Source organism: Acomys minous, assembly GCF_964271855.1.
Source record: "Acomys minous genome assembly, chromosome: 18".
In the NCBI taxonomy this organism is placed as follows: domain Eukaryota; kingdom Metazoa; phylum Chordata; class Mammalia; order Rodentia; family Muridae; genus Acomys; species Acomys minous.
In genome coordinates, this window is record NC_140501.1 from 64173879 (window position 1) to 64191171 (window position 17293).

The 17293-nt window shown below is 52.7% G+C and overlaps 1 protein-coding gene across 2 annotated transcripts; it reads right to left on the bottom strand.

Annotated features, from left to right (window-relative positions):
• Positions 1-560: 560 nt before the first annotated feature.
• On the bottom strand, positions 561-10559 carry NFATC4 (nuclear factor of activated T cells 4). Of its 2 annotated transcripts, XM_084767032.1 has the most exons (11): positions 10145-10559; positions 8924-9099; positions 8004-8768; positions 6296-6458; positions 5461-5660; positions 4811-4983; positions 4275-4415; positions 2781-2836; positions 2395-2521; positions 1652-2233; positions 561-944 (listed from the first exon to the last, which is right to left on the bottom strand). In XM_084767032.1, exons 1-11 carry the CDS (start codon positions 10220-10222, stop codon positions 877-879), a joined length of 2529 nt encoding a protein of 842 aa, XP_084623158.1. In that variant the 5' UTR covers positions 10223-10559; the 3' UTR covers positions 561-876. The 2 variants fall into 2 exon arrangements, with proteins under 2 accessions (XP_084623158.1, XP_084623157.1); XM_084767031.1 differs by having other exon boundaries at positions 8004-9099.
• Between the last annotated feature and the right edge of the window lie 6734 nt (positions 10560-17293).

A 17293-nucleotide genomic window follows, 5' to 3' on the forward strand; every position in this document is an offset into this window, starting at 1 on the left:
GGGTGGGGACAGAAGTCCAGGAAGACAACCTTCTGCGACCCGCCACAGAGCTCTGTGATTTTAGATAAGCCTGATTCTCTCTTTGAGCCTCAGATCCCTCCTTCTCTAAACGAGTGAGAAACCAGACTGCTGTTTTTTCGAGACAGGGTTTCTCTGTGTAGCCTTGGCTGTGCTGGAGTCACTTTGTAGACCATGCTGGCCTCGAACTCACAGCGATCCGCCTGCCTCTCCACACCCCCATCCACCCCCCACCCCAAGTGCTTAAACTGCTGTTTTCTCGCCTTGACTATAAACCAGAATCATCTGGGTCACTGCAGCTAAGGAACCTGAACCTCCAGGGAGGATAAAGATGCCTGTGCAAGTCTTTAGTCCCAACCTTGGCTCCAGCCAGGGAGCCTCGGGAGCCCCTGTGTATGGGCCCCCAGGCCCCTCCACCGGGAGATGCTTAGGATCCATTGCTCCAAGCCAAACCCCATCTCCTCCAACTTCTCAGCCTCCTTGGGCCAGAGCTGGAGTAAGCTTGCATCACCCGTTTCTCCAAAGAGCTCTGGAGCCTGAAGCACTGGTCAGGGAGTGTTTATTACCCAACAACCTATCCAGCCTGCCAGCATCTCAGCCTGCACAGCCTGGACAGCATCTTCATCCCAGTCAGTTCAGGCATCCAGCCTCAGCCTCCTCCCTCCCCCTCTATCCTCCACACCCCTCCCTTTCAAGGCAGCACCAGGCCTCAGGGGCCACACCTTAGCTGGGAGAGGGAGGGGAGACAGGAAGATAGAAGCTGGGCAAAGAGAAACTAGAGTTGGCCCCGAGCTTCTGGAGCCAGCACCCCAGTGAAGAGGGCAAGGAGGCAAGGCTTCTGGGGCCACTACATGTGGTTCAGGCGGGAGGCTCTTCTCCAGGACGTGCAGGGAAGCCGCTCAGGTCTCGGCCAATGATCTCACTCACTGTAAAGGAGGGGCAGTTGAAAGATAGGACTAAGGCCAGTCTTTTCCTTTTTCAGAGACTGCTCACCCCACCCCCCACCCCCCACCTCCAGCTAGGACACATCTGGACTCCTCTTGTGCTGGGCCTCAGTTTCCCCAGTGTCTCTTTAACAAGTGCTCCTAAACTTTGCCCAACTCCATCCACCCGGGTTCCCAGCCCTGCATCTTAGCCTTCTCCTGCCAGCTTGGCCCACATCTGTGGCAGCAGGTCAGGTGTAGGTGCCGTCGGTAGGGGAAAGAAGAGACAAAACGGAAGGTCTTCTTCACCAATGTGGACTACAGTCATCGCGGAAAGATGAGGTGAGGGGAAAACACTCAACGGAGGCTTTAAACAAGCCACTGTCCCTCCCTGAGACCCAATGCCCGGATCTACAGATTCAGGGAACTGGATGGAATGAATGGTCTTGAAATAGTTCCAGGGCTGAAATTTTGTGATTAGGGCAGAGACAGGTGAAAAGCTGGAACAGATGCTCCATGTGCCCTGCAGGATTAAGTTGCTGAATTCAGGTGGCCACACACACCTAAGAACTTGCTCCCAAGGCCTCTGACTAGCCCCGGGAGACTAAGACTGCCAAGTCTCTTCGAAGCCAACCTCCAGCCTTCAGCAAACACGCAAATCCGTCTCTCTCGCACTCACTCCCACTCACAAACCCCAGTCCCACACCCACCTTCCTCCAGGGTGATACCCTGGATAGGTACATTGTCTCTGAAGCCGCTGCTGTAGCCACCCCTGGATTTCTCCTGCTCCGGAGCCCCCTCCCCAGGGGTATAGCCTGCCCCCACCTCATTGTAGCCCTCAGCGGGTAGGGGGTGCACAGCACTCTGGGGACGGAAGGGGTCTTCAAGTGGTGGGGAGGACGGTAATGGAGGCCTGAAGGGGGCCGGAGGTGAGAACGGAAGCCCCAGGGCAAAAGAGGAGCCCTGTCCTCCGTATGGATCACCAGGAAAGGGGCGGGGGAGGAAGGAGACTGAAGGTGGGCGCACACAGCCTGCGGTACCCCCAGTCTCAGGGAACATCCTCAGGCCTGGTCTATAGGATGGCGGGGGCCCTGTCTGGGGGTACAGAGTGGGTGTGTTATAACCAAAGCTTTCTGACAGATACGGGGTCTCATAAGCAGGGTCTTCGTGGGGATAGGACGGGTAAGGGGGCCTGGGTGGTGAGAAGTCCATGTCAGTGCCAAAGGGGGGACCCGATGTGGAAGGGAAACCCCGGAGAGCTGAGTCTGGCAGGGGCTCCTCTTTGAAGATTACTGGGAAGATGAGGAGACAGAAGGCTGGTGAGGTTCTGGCAATTTCACCCACGTACTCCTTCCAACCTCCTTCCCTTCCGAGGCTCCATCCACCCCTGAGCCCCTCACATCCGGGGTCCACACCCTGTGCCCCCCGAACCACAGGCAGTTTTGGAGCGCACCAGGCAGGAACTTGAAACTTTGGGTAGGACTGCGCTTCCTCCGCCCGTTGGAGACGTAGAAGTAGACCTGGACTGGCCGGGACACCCGCTTGTTGCTGTACTCCGGGATGGTGAGAGTCAGTGTCACCTACAGAGAACAGAGGATGACGCAGAGGTGCTTAGAGACCTCACACCATCCTAATCCCTCCATGGCCCCGACGCTCATCTCCTCGCTCCTAGTCCCTGAGGACCAAAGTCCAATCCCTGGACATGACTCTCCCTGCTGGAGCAAGTAGGTCCTCCAGGCCACAAAAAGTTACTCTGGGGTCCAAACCCATGGGGTCCCTTCCTGACTTCTTCCACCCTTCACCCCACAAGCAGGTTGGGTGCTCCAGGGACACGGGTACCTCACTGCTCTGCAGCCGATTCACCGCAGCCTCCTCCTCCCACTGTAGTTTTCCATCTGTGCAGGAGAAAAAGAGCTCCAGACCAGGGCCCAGCCCCTGGCCCAGCCCTCTGCCCTTTCTCCTCCTGCTGGAGTCAACATCGGATTCAAAAGGTTTTGTAGCAGGTCTGGCTCAGGTGTTTCCCAATGAAAAGGACAGGACAAAAGGCAAACTAAGGCCCAAGGAAGTGGCTGGGACCTAGAGGGGGTTGGTGATGGAGGCAGGGCCTGGAATCCTCCCATCCACTGACTCAGACATCCATCCCCTCCCAGGGTACCAGCGAGACAAACGGTAGGGAAGGGATGGGTCCCACCTTGAAGGGAGGAGGCACTAAGGCCAAGGCTAATAGCCTGGGACCTATGGGGCTTCTCTGAACTGACTCCAGGGTGCTGAATGTGGGCCTTGGGGCTGGGCCATCAGTGGGTAGGGTGGATGGAAGGGGAAGCCCACACAGTCTGACGGCTGGACCCAGAATCCCAAGCCTCCCATTTCTCCACTCCTATAGCTTAATCTGGGGGCATCCCATGGGCTCTCATAATCATAGCTATGCTTTTATCTCAGGTCAGGCCCAGGAGGATCTATGACAGTGTGAGACCCCTCTTCACGTTCATATACTTTATCTTCATGATGGTAAACCATCTGGAAGCCTGTCCCTCTTTAATAAGCAGGATGTGCATTTCTTTTTCTTTCTTTCTTTCTTTCTTTCTTCCTATCTTGAGACAGGATTTCTCTGTATAACATCCTAACTGTCCTAGACTCGCTTTGTAAACCAGAATAGCCTTAAACTCAACAGTGATCCACCTGCCTCTGCCTCCCGAGTGCTGGGATTAAAAGGTGTGTGCCATCACGCCCAGCTTGCATATCTTTCTTTTAAAGATTTATTTATTTATTATTTATACTGTTTTGCTTGCACTTATGCCTACACACCAGAAGAGTGCCCCAGGTGTCTTTACAGATGGAGGTGAGCCACCATGTGGTGGCTGGGAATCAAACTCAGGACCTTTTGAAGAGCAGACAGTGCTCTTAACCTCTGAGCCATCTCCCAAGACCCCACATTTCTTTTTTTAATGATTTATTTATTTGTATTTTATGTGCATTAGTGTTTTTGCCTGTATGGCTGTGTGAGGATGTCAGACTCCCCTGGAACTGGAGCTACAGACAGCTGTGAGCTGCCATGTGAGTGCTAGGAACTGAACCTCGGTCTTTTGGAAGAGCAGCCAGTGCTCTTAACCCCTGAGCCATCTCTCCAGCCCCACGGATGTTTATTCCTTGCCTTTGCTCCCTATCCTTGGAGTTTTAGATTATGGTCACGTCCGTCTTCCCATGAGAAACTGAGGCCTCACTTGGTGGTAGTTTCGTGACAGTGTCAGAGTTTTTGTTTCTGCTTGTTAGCACTTCATCCCTACTCTCCTTCCCCCCCCCCCCCCCCCCCCCCCCCCCCCCGTGGGTACTCACCAGGGCCCCTCTCAATAAACACCACTTTAGAGTCTGGCAGGAAGTTGGAACCAGTCAACACTAGCTCCTCCCCTCCTCTTACAGAGCAGGCACTGGGACGGTAGGCCTCCACCTGGGGCAGCTCCTGGGCTGAGCGCTGGGCTGCAAAGTAGTGTAAGAAAGACGCCTGGCTGGGCAGGAAGCAGAAAAGGCAGCCCTCTCCACCACCACCAGCACTAGGGGCAGCCCTCTTTTTAGTGGCAAGCAACAAAAGATAACCAAGAGCAACGTAAAACCACACAGACTGTGTAAGGACTCCTGAGGCGGAAACAGAGCAGATAGAGACAGGGTCATCTGGCATCTCCGAGACAGAGGATGTAGCAGGGTAACATAAAATACCACCTTCACCTCTCCCTCATCCTAGCAGAACAAGGGCTGAATGCTCTCTAGGGCTACCCAGGACACACAGTGCACAGGATACTATGAAGAGGAAGTGGGTGACAGACAGACAAAAGAGCTGCAAAACACTAAGAACCGGCCAGGGCCTATTCGCTCACAGCACTCGATGGGCACTGACGCCGCCTGCACAGAGACGACTTTCCCGCCGCCCTGAGGCACGTGGACACGGAACACCAGCCGCACGCGTGTGTTTTTGCGCCCGATGTCCGTCTCACCCTTCCGCAGCTCAATGTCTGAATTCCGAAGCTTCAGGATTCCAGCACAGTCGATGCTGAAGGCAAAGAAGGGACGGGTAAACCCTTCTAGCCAAAGCTGGGACAGCGATGCGGCTCTCAGGGAGAAGGCCCCTCCCCCCCCCCCCCCCCCCCAGCTCAGCCCAAGGCCACGAGGGTCTACGGGTGCTTAGAGGGACCATTTTTCTGATCTAGAGGTGGCCTCTCCAGAAAGCTCCCCAGTCTCAAAACTGCTTTCTTAAACATTAAGGCCAGAAACCGGCTGGGGATGCAGCTTAGTGGCAGACTACCTGCCTACCATCTGTAAAGTCCTAGGTTCAATGTTCAAGACTTTAGGAAAGAGAAAGACGATGAGTTGAGGATACAGAACACTTGCCTATAAGACTGCAAAGTGTGATAACAGTCAGCTCTTCCTGGGTGGGGGGGGGGGACGGACGGGGGAAGGGGGAGGGGAAGAAATGGGCCTCTCTGGTCCTAAATCTTTCAGGCTGAGGGAAAGCTGCCTGGGGACTTACTTGGCAGCCATGTTGTTCTCTGGGAGCAAGGTCATCTCCAGCACTTTGGTACCACTGACTACGGCTTCATAGCTGGCCGTAGCCACCATCTTGCCGGTAATGCGGTGCACCTGGTAAAAGGCATGCGGCCGCAGGCTCCTTTCATCTGCAGTGCCAATGAACATCTGTAGAGTGAGTGGCTTCTCACTGTAGCCTAGGAGCTGACACAGGGAGACAGAGGCCACCTATGTGAAAGCCCCGGTGTCTTTTAACCTTTATCCAGCCTCGGATTTTTCAGTCCAAGGATGGGAATGGTGGAAGATAAAGACTATCCTACAAGGGAATCCCTGTGGGAAACTGGGCATCAGCTACAGAGAAACTGTGGCCTGAAGTTCACAGTGTTATTCTTGGATGGCTTGAACTGGGCTGGGCAAAGGAGGAAGAGCTTCCAAGAAAGACTAGCCCAGCTCAGTGTAGAGAAAACCTAACTCCCAGTGACCTTTGGCCTCAACTGAAACCCTCCCCCACATCTGGCAAGTCACCATTTTCCAAAGTAGACTGGAGCCTGATGTCCCATGGGATAAGTTGGTCCCGGGGGTGGTGGTGGTGGTGGGAGGGGGGGGGGGTTGGGGGTTGTTGGAGAACAGAAAAGAAGAGTAGAAAGTATATCCGGGTCCTTGCAGTGTATCCTTCCTCCCCCCAGCTCCAGCCCCTCCCCTAGGCTGCCTGCAGGGTCACAGCTGAGAGAGAGTGTGGGAAAGGGCAGTACCATGATTCTGTGTACAGCCAAAGCCCGTTTGCAGGAAACTGGTCCCAGAGAAGAGAAAGAGAGCCGGGCCTGCCTTCTGCCCCTTACCTTGACCACGGGGTGACCTCCTGGAGCAGCCTTGACAGCTCCTCGGCTGCCCTCAGTCTCATAGTGGGCCCGGTGGTGCGCTCGAGGCTGCACCTCGATCCTCAACTCCAGCTGCTCATACTGGCTGGGCAAAGGCCAGTCCAGAGGAGGTAGGGCAGAGGTCCTGGAGAGGCAGGAGAACATAGTTGTCTGGTACCTCAGACCCATCGGGATCACACCAGGTTAGCGAGGGAGGAGGCAGTGTGGGTATGGGAAAAAGAAACCACAGCAACAGTAAATTGCAAAAGTTTAGAAATAGGTGACTTGATAGAGATCAGAGTCCTTTGAAGAGGAGGGCGTGGAAGGTGATGACGACAGCCCCGAGACTCCCTTCTCCTCCCAAGTTCTGCACACAGAGTTGAAAGCTTTACCAACAAACAGAGGAATCCAAAGGCCATGCTGGCCCTCCCACCCGGGAGGGCAGGTACAGCACAAAGTGCCTCTTTAGACCCAAAAAGGCATTAGACAAAGAGACCAAGGACAAAAGCCTATAGTAAAACCAAGGCCAATTCCTTCCCACTAGTAGGGCTTAAGTGGGGAAAGTTGCAAAGGCTAAGGGCCGCTCTTCTGAAATTGTGCTTTACAAATACTCTGCTAGTAAATCTCAACTGGTAAATCTCTGCACACACACACACACACACACACACACACACACACACACCAGCTGGAAGTTGCTAATTTCTTTTCATTGCTATAACTAACACAAAGAGGCTGCTAGTGTCCAGTGAGTGAAGGCCTGGGAGGACGCTCAACAGTTAGACCCTGTCCCGGATAGCCCTGCACTACAAACTCCCAAACTCAAAACAGCCATCCACTGAGGTTGAGAAGTGTTGGCCTCTGGGAATCCCAGAGGATCCAGCTTCCCTCTAGAGGCTTTTCAGAATGGAGCCACAGCCCAGTCTGACACCCTGAGGTCTGAGACTATTGAAATGGGCAGAATTCTTTGAGAGGAGAGAGGATGGAAGTGCTAGCTTCAATATAAATTCTTTGACTTGCAAATATATGTAACTTTACTCCCATTTAAAGTGATGCTCTTAAGCCAGGGACCTAGACGTTAGGAGTCAGAGGAGGGCTTCTTGTAATGGAACATAGGGCTATTCTCTCTGTTCTGTCTAAACAGCCAGAGACTAAGATCAACCTGCCCGTGCCGGGACAAAGCTGGACGTGTGAGAAACCCTAAAGCAACTGGTTCTCTTAGGATACTGAAGAGTTGGAAGAAGAGGTGTTTTTGGGGGGTTGGTTTTTGTTTGTTTGTTTGTTTTGTTTCGTTTTTCCTAATAGGTCCACAAGAAGCAGCCATCTACAGCTGGCTTTTTTTCTTTTTTAACTAAATTGCTTTAAAAAACAATTATGTGACGGGGCCCTGATGCTGTAGAAGCTCCTAGGAAATATGGAGAACACCTGGAACACCTGTCTTTAAACTCATCCTTTGGCCCAGTGTGGTAGCACACGCCTTTAATCCCAGCACTCGGGAGGCAGAGGCAGGTGGATCGCTGTGAGTTCGAAGCCAGCCTGGTCTACAAAGCGAATCCAGGAAAGCAAAGGCTACACAGAGAAACCCTGTCTCGAAAAACCAGAAAAACCAAAAAACAAAGAAACAAAGAAAAACCCCTCATCCTTTGACCTTCTTCTCCCTGAAGAGCGCAGGGGTGCAAGATCTGGCCCTCACCTGAAGATGGGGCTGTGTCCCCCAATCCGGGCCTTGGACCAAGCAAGGGGAGAAGGCACTGCTAGGTAGTCCATGCCAGCTGTCTCTTTCCGCAGAGTTCCTGGAGCAGCCACAGCATCCTCTGTTCCCGAGGGCAGCTTCCCATTGCACGAGGCAGTCTCCTCAGACCGAGGCAGGGCCACTGCCTGCTCGTTAGAAGTCCTCCGGGTTTTCTGAGGGATGCTCTCGGTTGGTGTAGCACCCACATAGTCAAAAGGGCCAGGGGAACTGGGGTCCCGGACCAGAGGCAGTGGGGGTGGTGGAGGTGGTTCTGGACCCTCTTCCCCGAGGCTGCCCCGGCGGGATAAAGCTGGGGAGGCAGAAGATGGGGTTCCGGAACTGGAATAACGCCTCTTGCCGCAAGGAGAAGCAGGCCGAGGGGAGGCTGGGATGGGCCCAGGAGCGCTGAGGAGTAGCCAGCTATCCTCCGGTGGTCGGCCTCCGGAGCTTGGACCGTATAGGTTCCATGGATCCTCCGGGGTCCATGGTCTAGGGGAAGCCCGAGGCGAGGGCAGTGGCGAGCTCAGGCCAAAGCGGGAGGCTGCTTCATTAAGTTCAGACTCCACCTCGTCGCATGCTGCGTACAGGGCCGCCTCGTCTGAGGCATCAGAGAAGAAGCTCCAGGAAGACAGGCTGCTGCTGCCGGGGCTCGGGCTGAAGAAGGCGCCTCCGCCCTGCCCTCCTGCCTCTCGGTAGCCCCCAAAGCCTTCTGGTGGCGGGTAATCTCTAGGAGAGCCATCCCCCCAGGTTTCAGGAGTGTCCTCTAGCGAGGTCGGTGGGTCAGGGGTGGGAGAGATGGAAGTGATCCGAATGCTGGGACACTCAAGAACACGACCACCCCCGGCTCCCCCCGCGCTCCCTCCTGGGCCCCCCAGCCTCACCGACCGGGCCGGCTGGCTCTCCCAGGTGCCAGGTGAAGGGGCGGGACGGGGTGGTGGTGAGTGCATGCCTGGCCGAGGGGGTGGGGGTCGGGGAATACCAATAGGAGCAGCACCATAAGGAAGGGGTTCCCCCAGGGCCAAACGGCAGCATGCAGGGGCATCCTCGGAGTCCAGGTCTGTCAAAACGGGAAGAGGAGTAGAGGGAAACCGGGAGAGAAAAGCTGATGAGACGTCTAGGTTCCTCGGAAGGTCGCCCGCCCCTACCCCGCCCCCCCCCCCTCCAAAGCCTGATATGTTCAGCTAGGAGGTGTCTCCTAGTCTCAGGACAAAAACAAAGTTGAACATCAGAAGACAGAAAAGAGAACCCCATACTCTGACCCCCTAGTCCTGGGACCTCGGGTACCAGAGAAGGTGGGACTTAAAGGGAGGGCCGTGGGCTGGGGAGACTGGCCTGGAGGCGTGTTTGCCCAGGCTCTGGGCTGGGCTGGGGGCGACTCACACATGAACCCAATTAGCGACGGTTCCCAAACCCCTAAATGGTGCTGGCAGAAACCCCAGTTACCATCGCAACCGTGGCCTGGGGGTGGGAAGGATGGGGGCATGTCTGTGGTGACGAGGGGAGGTGGCTCCTCCCTCGCTCCCCCCAAAAGGGGGCGGGGGTGCAGCAGAAGGGTGATGTGTGCGGGGCCCATCCAACGGGGGAGGGGGGCGGGGGGGGAACGGGCAGCGCGGATTCCGTGCGAGAGGCGGCCGCCGCCCCCGACTCGATCCCCGCCATCTGCCTCTCATTGCGGCCAGACAGGGGCGGGGGAGGGGTGCCCCTGTGCCGCCCGAGAGAGCCCCCCAGCCCCAGGCATCTCAACAGCAGAACCAGGCCTCGGTCCTAAAGCCTCAAACTCCAAAACCAAACCTCCGTTTCCAAGCCGGCACCCCGGCTCTTGGGGGCCCGAAGTTCCCTTGAGCACCCCATCCCAGAGACAGCCAGCCTAGCCAGGAGGCGGCGCGTAGCCAACAACACCCCCACTCCCACCCCAGTCACGACCTAAAAAGGAAAAAGTGGTGGCGTGGCCCCCAGCCTCACTTCCGCAGCCTCGGTAGCCCCCTAGACCTCTGACCCACCTCACCCCAACCCCAAGCTCGCTGCCCCCCAACCTGTCCTGACTCAGATCTCCCCAGCCCTTCAGTCACTGGCCAAAAGACCCCTACCCAGCCCACACTAACCTTCCCCAGGGCCCCCAGGGCCAAGCGGGGGGGCCTCCTTTTCCTCCCCGAACACCAGCTTAAATTCCAGCTCCTCATCCTCGCAGCTTGCCGCCCCCATGGATCCGGTCAGAGCCCCTAGGTCCCGCCTGGGTGGGAGGGGGAGGCTCTGGTCGCTGCTGTAGCTTCACGCGAGGGTGGCTCCCTCCCTCCCTTTCTGTAAGACGCCTCCTCTTCAGTCGCAGCCGCCTCCCTCCGGACGCCCCCTCGTTATTATAGAAACTTTTCCAAACTTTTTTCTTCCAAACTTCTTCAAAGCGCCCCCCCAGCCTGTCCCTGATTGGCTACCCGGGATGCTCCGGCTCCTCCTCCAGGGATGAGATGGGAAAACCACGCGCCCCTAGTCCTCCCCACTCTCCCTCCTTCAGTCAGCTCCCCAGTCCCTTTCCAAAAGGGAGAGAAAAGTGAATTGGAAAATGCGTCCCTTCTAACGTTATAGGACCCTAATGGTACCTATTGGCCCGCAGTTGTGACAATCATTTTCCACAGGGAACCAAACCTCAGCCTACTTAGTCCCAGCTAAGGGGGAGGAGGGGGTGGAATCCGACACCGGTCGCCTTAAAGAGGCCATATTCTGGGCCCCCAGTGTAGCGGGCCCACGGTACATCTTTCCTTAAGATCTGAAGAGTATTATAGCCAATATATCCTAAGAGATGCAACCTCTTCTGCGCTTTCTGTCCAAGTCTGAGTTGAGGAGAGTTCTAGGATTCAGAGAAGTTCTGAGCAGCTCTGAAGAAGAGGCTATTCCTTCCTCCACCCTCGCAGAAACCACTCTACCTGGGCCTCCGGGGAGGCGTTGAACTCCTTAACCATCACTTTCATCGGCCATCCCCATCAGTCCCGGAAGATGAACTTTTAGCACTCCGAGAAGCCTCTCCGACCTTTCTAAGCCTAGGAAGCCTTTGAAGGCCCACAGCCCTTGCTGGGCTTAGATCCAGGCCAGGCTTTGCCTGTTCCCTTGTCCCAGCCACCTAGATAGGCCATTAATTAGACTCCCTGGAGGAAGTCGGCTCCCTCCTCCCAAGAGCTCCAGACAAGAACGACTCTCAGATCCCAAGGCATTCCGCTCCGGGCTATTCTAAATTCTTGGCCAGGTTTAGAAAGGGCCAAAAGTTAAAAACTTAAGCCCAAGGAAAGGACACCTGTCACCTGGGCAAAGAGGGAAGACCTGGACTGGAGTTTCTAGGAAGTACAGGAATGAAGGGGGGCCTCAGAAGAAAAAGAATTGACTGGAGATTCTTGATTCGGACTGGGGGCGCAGCGAGGCAAGAGAGCAGTCACCGTTCTCCACACACGCTTATTACAATGCTTCGAACTTCCCTAAGAAGCCTCGCTGATCTCCGGTCTCTAAATGTCTCAGGCTCTGAGCCGCGCCCCCCAACAGCAGCCCCAGCCCAGCACCTAAAGGGTTAAGCGGCGGCCCTCGGGTCAGACGTTTACAAACACTCGGGAGCCGGGCGGGGACCGCGCCCATTACTCTAATGAGAAACAGGCTCTGTCGGGCAGAGGGAAGGGGGGGCTGGCCTGACGGGCCCCAGCTCCTTGGCGGCGGAGGCGGCGCCCCTCCCTCCCCTCAGTCCTCCCTCGAGCCCGTCTTGGGGACCCCCCCAGCCCCCGGGGGACCCCAATGACGTGCGGCGCTGCCCCGGCTGCAAGCCCGGGGCCGCGAGGCGGGAGGGGCAGGGAGGAGCGGCTTGGCGGGCGGGAGAGAAGAATGTTCCGAGGCTGAGCAAAGAGAGGGCCTGGTTTGATTCTCCCCCCCCTCCCCTTCGGCTCTTCTCAGGTTACATTCCCGTCCAACTTCACCTCGGAACCGGAGGTACCTACGATCTAGGAGCGCGAGAAGCACCCGGAGAACGTGTGCTACCCAGCACCTAAAAGGAGGGTGGGCAAGGGGGGCGGGAAGCCTGCAGAACAGACCGACCTGGAAATTTAGCCCGGGCTCTGCTCCCCCATACCCCCCGCTCAGCGACACAAGCAGACACGCGCATTCTTTTCAAATGTCATATTTCCTTTGATCCTGGGCAGTGTTTCTCCATGTGTCTGGCTCAGCTTCTGCCCAGCCAACCGCCTCCCCACCCACCCCGCTTTGTTTTCCTGGAGAACCCTCCCCCCCTTCCCTCATCTGGAAGCCAGGGAGGGCTGACTTCGATTCTCTTTCCTTCCCCCCCCCCCCCCTCCTCCCAGTGACTCAATTTCCCCACCGCGGTGTTGCAAAAGAAAGTAGACAGAAGAGAGAACAGTTTGGCGCGAGTGAGGCATTGATGTCAAAGATTGCTCAGAAAGACAAACTTTTTCGGAATTGGGTACCATCCATCTTCTGCAAACTCTCCAGTCTGCCTAGGCTTAGGCAGAAGGATGGAACATGGACCTCTGACTTGTCCTGCCTGGCCTTTAGAGGTCGAGGACCGGTAGTTACGTTTAGGTTGCCCTACTGCCCTCTGGCGACCACAAAGCCCAGTTGCCCTTCCTCCCTCTTGGAAGTTTCCCTGGCCACCTTGTCAGTCTTCGCTCCTCTGCCCCCTAGCGCGTGCACCTGAACACAGTTCTCTCGTGCCGGCTTTGTTCTTTTGCCTTGTTCGGGTTTGTTAAATTGCTCTAGGGCAGCGATTCTCAACCTGTGGCCCTACCGACCCATTCACGGGGGTTGCCTAAGACCATCGGAAATATCAAACACTTAAATTATAATATGTAGCAAGTTTACAGTTATGAAGTTTGCAACGAAAAGAATTTTTATGGTTAGGGTTCACCACAACATGAAGAGACTTATTTAAGGGTCGCAGCACTAGGGAAGTTGAGAACCTCTCTTCTAGCGACAGTCTCCTGTAGGCCAGGCTGTTTTAGAACTCCTAATCCTCATCCAGGCGGTGGTGGCAGGTGGATGGCTGTGAGTTCGAGGCCAGCCTGGTCTACAAAGCCAGACCAGGACAGCCAAGGCTACACAGAGAAACCCTGTCTTGAAAAAACAAAAACAAACAAACAAACAAACAAACCCTCCTTACCCTCATCTTCCCCCTCCTCCCAAGTGCTAGAATTATAAATTCATGATGTCATTCTCAGTTCGTGCTCTGTATTCTATAAGAGGTATTATTCGACGGATTTGGAGGTGGACCTTAGTTGTTTTTTTTTTAATTACACAAAATACATTTTCTCTGTAAATGATCCAAGTCAGACAAAATATGTAGTTAACTCTGATAGTGCAGTTTTGTATCCATGTAGTATATGCTTGTATACAAACATGCTCTTTTTAAAAAGATATTTATTCTGGTGCCTCACATTTGACCATGTCTCCTGGAGGGGGAGGCCTGGTGGCACTCAGAGGAAGGACAGCAGGTTACCAAGAAGAGACTTGATACCCTATGAGCATATACAGGGGGAGGTAATCCCCCTCAGGAGCAGTCATAGGGGAGGGGAGTAAGGAGAAAATGGGAGGGAGGGAAGAATGGGAGGATACAAGGGATGGGATAACCATTGAGATGTAACAAGAATAAATTAATAAAAAAAAGAGAAAAAAATAAAAATAAAAATATATTTATTATTTAGACAGTATTCTGCCGACATGCATGCCTGCACCAGATCTCATTGTAGCTGGTTTTGAGCCACCATGTGGTTGCTGGGAATTGAACTCAGGATCTTTGGAAGAACAGACAGTGTTTTTATCCTCTAAGCCATCTCTCCAGCCCCCAAAATAATCTTTTATGTGCATTAGATTGTGGTAAATATACTTTTCTTGACTTGCTTTTATCCCCTCAATAAATGGCATCTTGACCTTATGTCAGGCCTGTAACCTCAGTTCTCAGGAGACTGAAGCAGGAGGATTACCAGTTAGAGGCCAGCAAGATTTTGTTAAGAAAAAAAGAAAAAAGTTGGGGAGGGGGAGGAGTAAAGAAAGTTATCTATAAATCTTCTGTATCTGAAAGTGTCAATCATTCAAAGGGCTAGAAAGTGCTGTGTTGTCTGCTGAGGTTGGGGGTGTCATCAACTACCTTACCAGGCTCTGAACCCTGTGGGCTACAATATTGAGGCAATAGTGGCACGGAGGTTATGGGGTAACCAACTTATTTCTGCTTGGATTTAAGGTCTGCCCCACAGGAAAAAAAAAAACACATGCTTGGTACTATAAAGCTGACCAGGAATCCATGAGTGGAGGCAGCTCTCAGTGGTGAATCTACCACGAAGTGTCAAACTGCTCTCTGAATTCATCTCTCTACATGCTTGGAGCAGTGTAGCTCTCAGACCTCATTAGAGAAGTTTCTTTGTGCAGTAGATGGTGGTTAATACAGAAAACCACAACTGGCCAAGGTGCAGAGAAGTGTCTGTGGGAGTTTTCAGCCACAAGTACAACTGTTATATCACTCCACACATATAAGACTCAGGGACCATGGAGGAAGACAGGAGACAAAAGATTGCCAGAGCTAGAGGTCTGGGAAGGACCCAGGTGAAATAGTGTCTTCTGGACATTTTGGGGTGACTAGAGTCTCGAACTCACAGCTACTGTAGTTGCCTGCACAGATCAAGCCAGCCAACAGTCCAGCAGAGGGGAAGGGGCTCCTGAGCTCCCACCCCTGACAGAAGTGATTGGCGTTTGGTGGTTTCTGGAGGAACGAGCATCAGTTTCTTTTAGAGGTATGACCTCACACCTGTGAATACATGAGCTGCACAAATTGGACTCGGTGTATTATTTAAAAAAAAAAAAGATGAGCCAGGTATGGTGGCACATGTCTTTAATCCCAGCACTCAGGAAGCAGAGAAGTGGATCGTTGTTAGTTCAAGGCCAGCCTGGTCTACAAAGTGAGTCCCTATGTACAAGGCTACACAGAGAGACCCTGTCTTGGGGGAAAAAAAGATGAATAAAGGGATGCTATCTCCAGGACACACGCACATGCACATGCACACGCACACGTGCACACACACACACATACACAAAAAGAAATGCAGATTGTTTTTAAAAATGAGGGAAGGGCTGGAGAAATGACTCAGAGGTTAAGAGCACTGGCTGCCTTTCCCGAGGACCCTGGTTCAATCCCCAGCACCTACACGGCAGCTCACAACTGTCCATAATGCCAGTTCCAGGGGATCTGGTACCTTCACAGAGACCTACATACAGGCAAAACATCAATGTACATAAAAATAAATAAATATCTTTAAAATTTTTATTGACCTCAATATTTATATATTTGGCATTATATATATATGGATAGATAGATAGAAGGATGCATGATAGAGGGAAAGTATTAGATTAATCATTCTAATTATATGAATATTACATGATATAATGTTAACTATGTTAATATTGCCATTGTGATATAATTATAATTAATTATAATTAATCATTATAATTATATTAATTTGTTTTGGCATGTACATGGTATGTATGTATATATATATATATATGTATGTTCACATATGTTTGTCTGCATGTGAAGACGCAGAGTTGATGTTGGATGTCTTCCTTGATTGCTCTCCACATTGTATACTGAGACAGAGTTGCTCTCAGAACCTGTACCTCCCGGATTCAGCTGGTCTAATTAAATTAGCTTGCTGCATGGACACAGTGTCTCTGCCTTCAGCTTCCTGTTCCGTGTTATCATCCATCATGGAGAAGTCAAAGTAGCAGGAGCTTCAAGTAGACAGTCACATCATATCCACAGTTAACAGCAGAGAGGAATAAATGTGCTCATGTCACTCCCTTGCTTGCTGGCTTGCTTGCTTGGACTCAGCTCCATCTCCTACACAGTTCGGGACCCCAGCCTAAGGAGTGGTACTTACTGCCCATACAGTGGTCGGGTCTTCCCACATCAAATAATAAAGCAAGCAAGGCGATCCTCCACGGACACGCCCACTGACCAACCCAATTTAGACCATTGCTGTCATTCTCTTTCCAGGCGAATCTGAGTGGGCCCGGTTGGCAAAGCTGACCATCACACCCCCTGAGCCATCTTTCCACCCCCTGCTTTTTGGTTTTAAAAATGGAAAACTGTAGCTGATGGCACAGTGTAGAAAGGCACTTGCCCCCAAGCCTGACAACCCGAGTTCAGTCCCCAAGACCCACATGCTGAAAGAAAAGAGTCAACTCCACAAAGCTGTTTCTGACCTCCATACACATACTAAGGCGCGCTCACACACACACACACACACACACACACACACACACACACACACACACACACAAATGTAATGAAGCTTTAGAAAGGAACAGGTACCATATATTAGTCTACCATAGGAACAAATAAAATTTACAATTTCTATATTGGGTCTTAACTTTTATTGAAATGTATCAGCAACTCAAAATTATCTTCACGTACATATTTTTTAAGTTTTAAATTACATTTTAATTTATTTATTGCACGTACATGCCCCAGCACGCATGTGTAGGTTAGAGGACAATTTGTGAAAATCAGTTCTCGCCTTCTGCTTTGTGGGTTCTGGATATAGAACTGAGGTCATAAGGCTTGGGACAAGGTCTTTACCTGCTAAGCCATCTCACCAGCCTCAAATATATCTTTAATTTTATTTATTTGTTTGTTTTGTTGTTGATTATTAGTGGTGTTTGTGCTCTGAGCATTCCCTTCTAGGTTCAGGCACAACCGGGTAACCAGTTCCGCTCCCACTCAGACTGGCTGAACACTGCCAGCATGCTCTCCCTGAAGCTACCACGTTCTGCCCCAGGCCAGAAAAACAGAACAAATAGATAGAGGTGTGACCTAGGGGCCTGGCTCACATGTTTATGGATGCTGACAACTAACTACAGAATCCTCAGTGTGGATCCAGGCTCAAGACCCAATGGAGTCAAAGGTACGGAAAGCCTCCAAAGGCTGGCAGGTAGACCGAGACCCTCGCTCTCCTCTTGTTAAGGAAAATGAGTCTTCTTCGGTTCATTCAGGCGTTCAGTTGGTGGGAAGAGGCTCACCACATTACTAAGAACCACCCTGTGTTTACTTAAAACTCACCAAATCTTCCCAAGCTGCTATGTAAAATTATCCATCACGAGGGCTGTAGCTCAGTTGGGGGAGCTCAGCTGCATAGAACCCTGAGGTTGGTCCCCAGCACCTTGAGAGAACTGGCCACAAGAGAACCAGAAATTCAAAGTCATCCTCAGTGACATAGTGA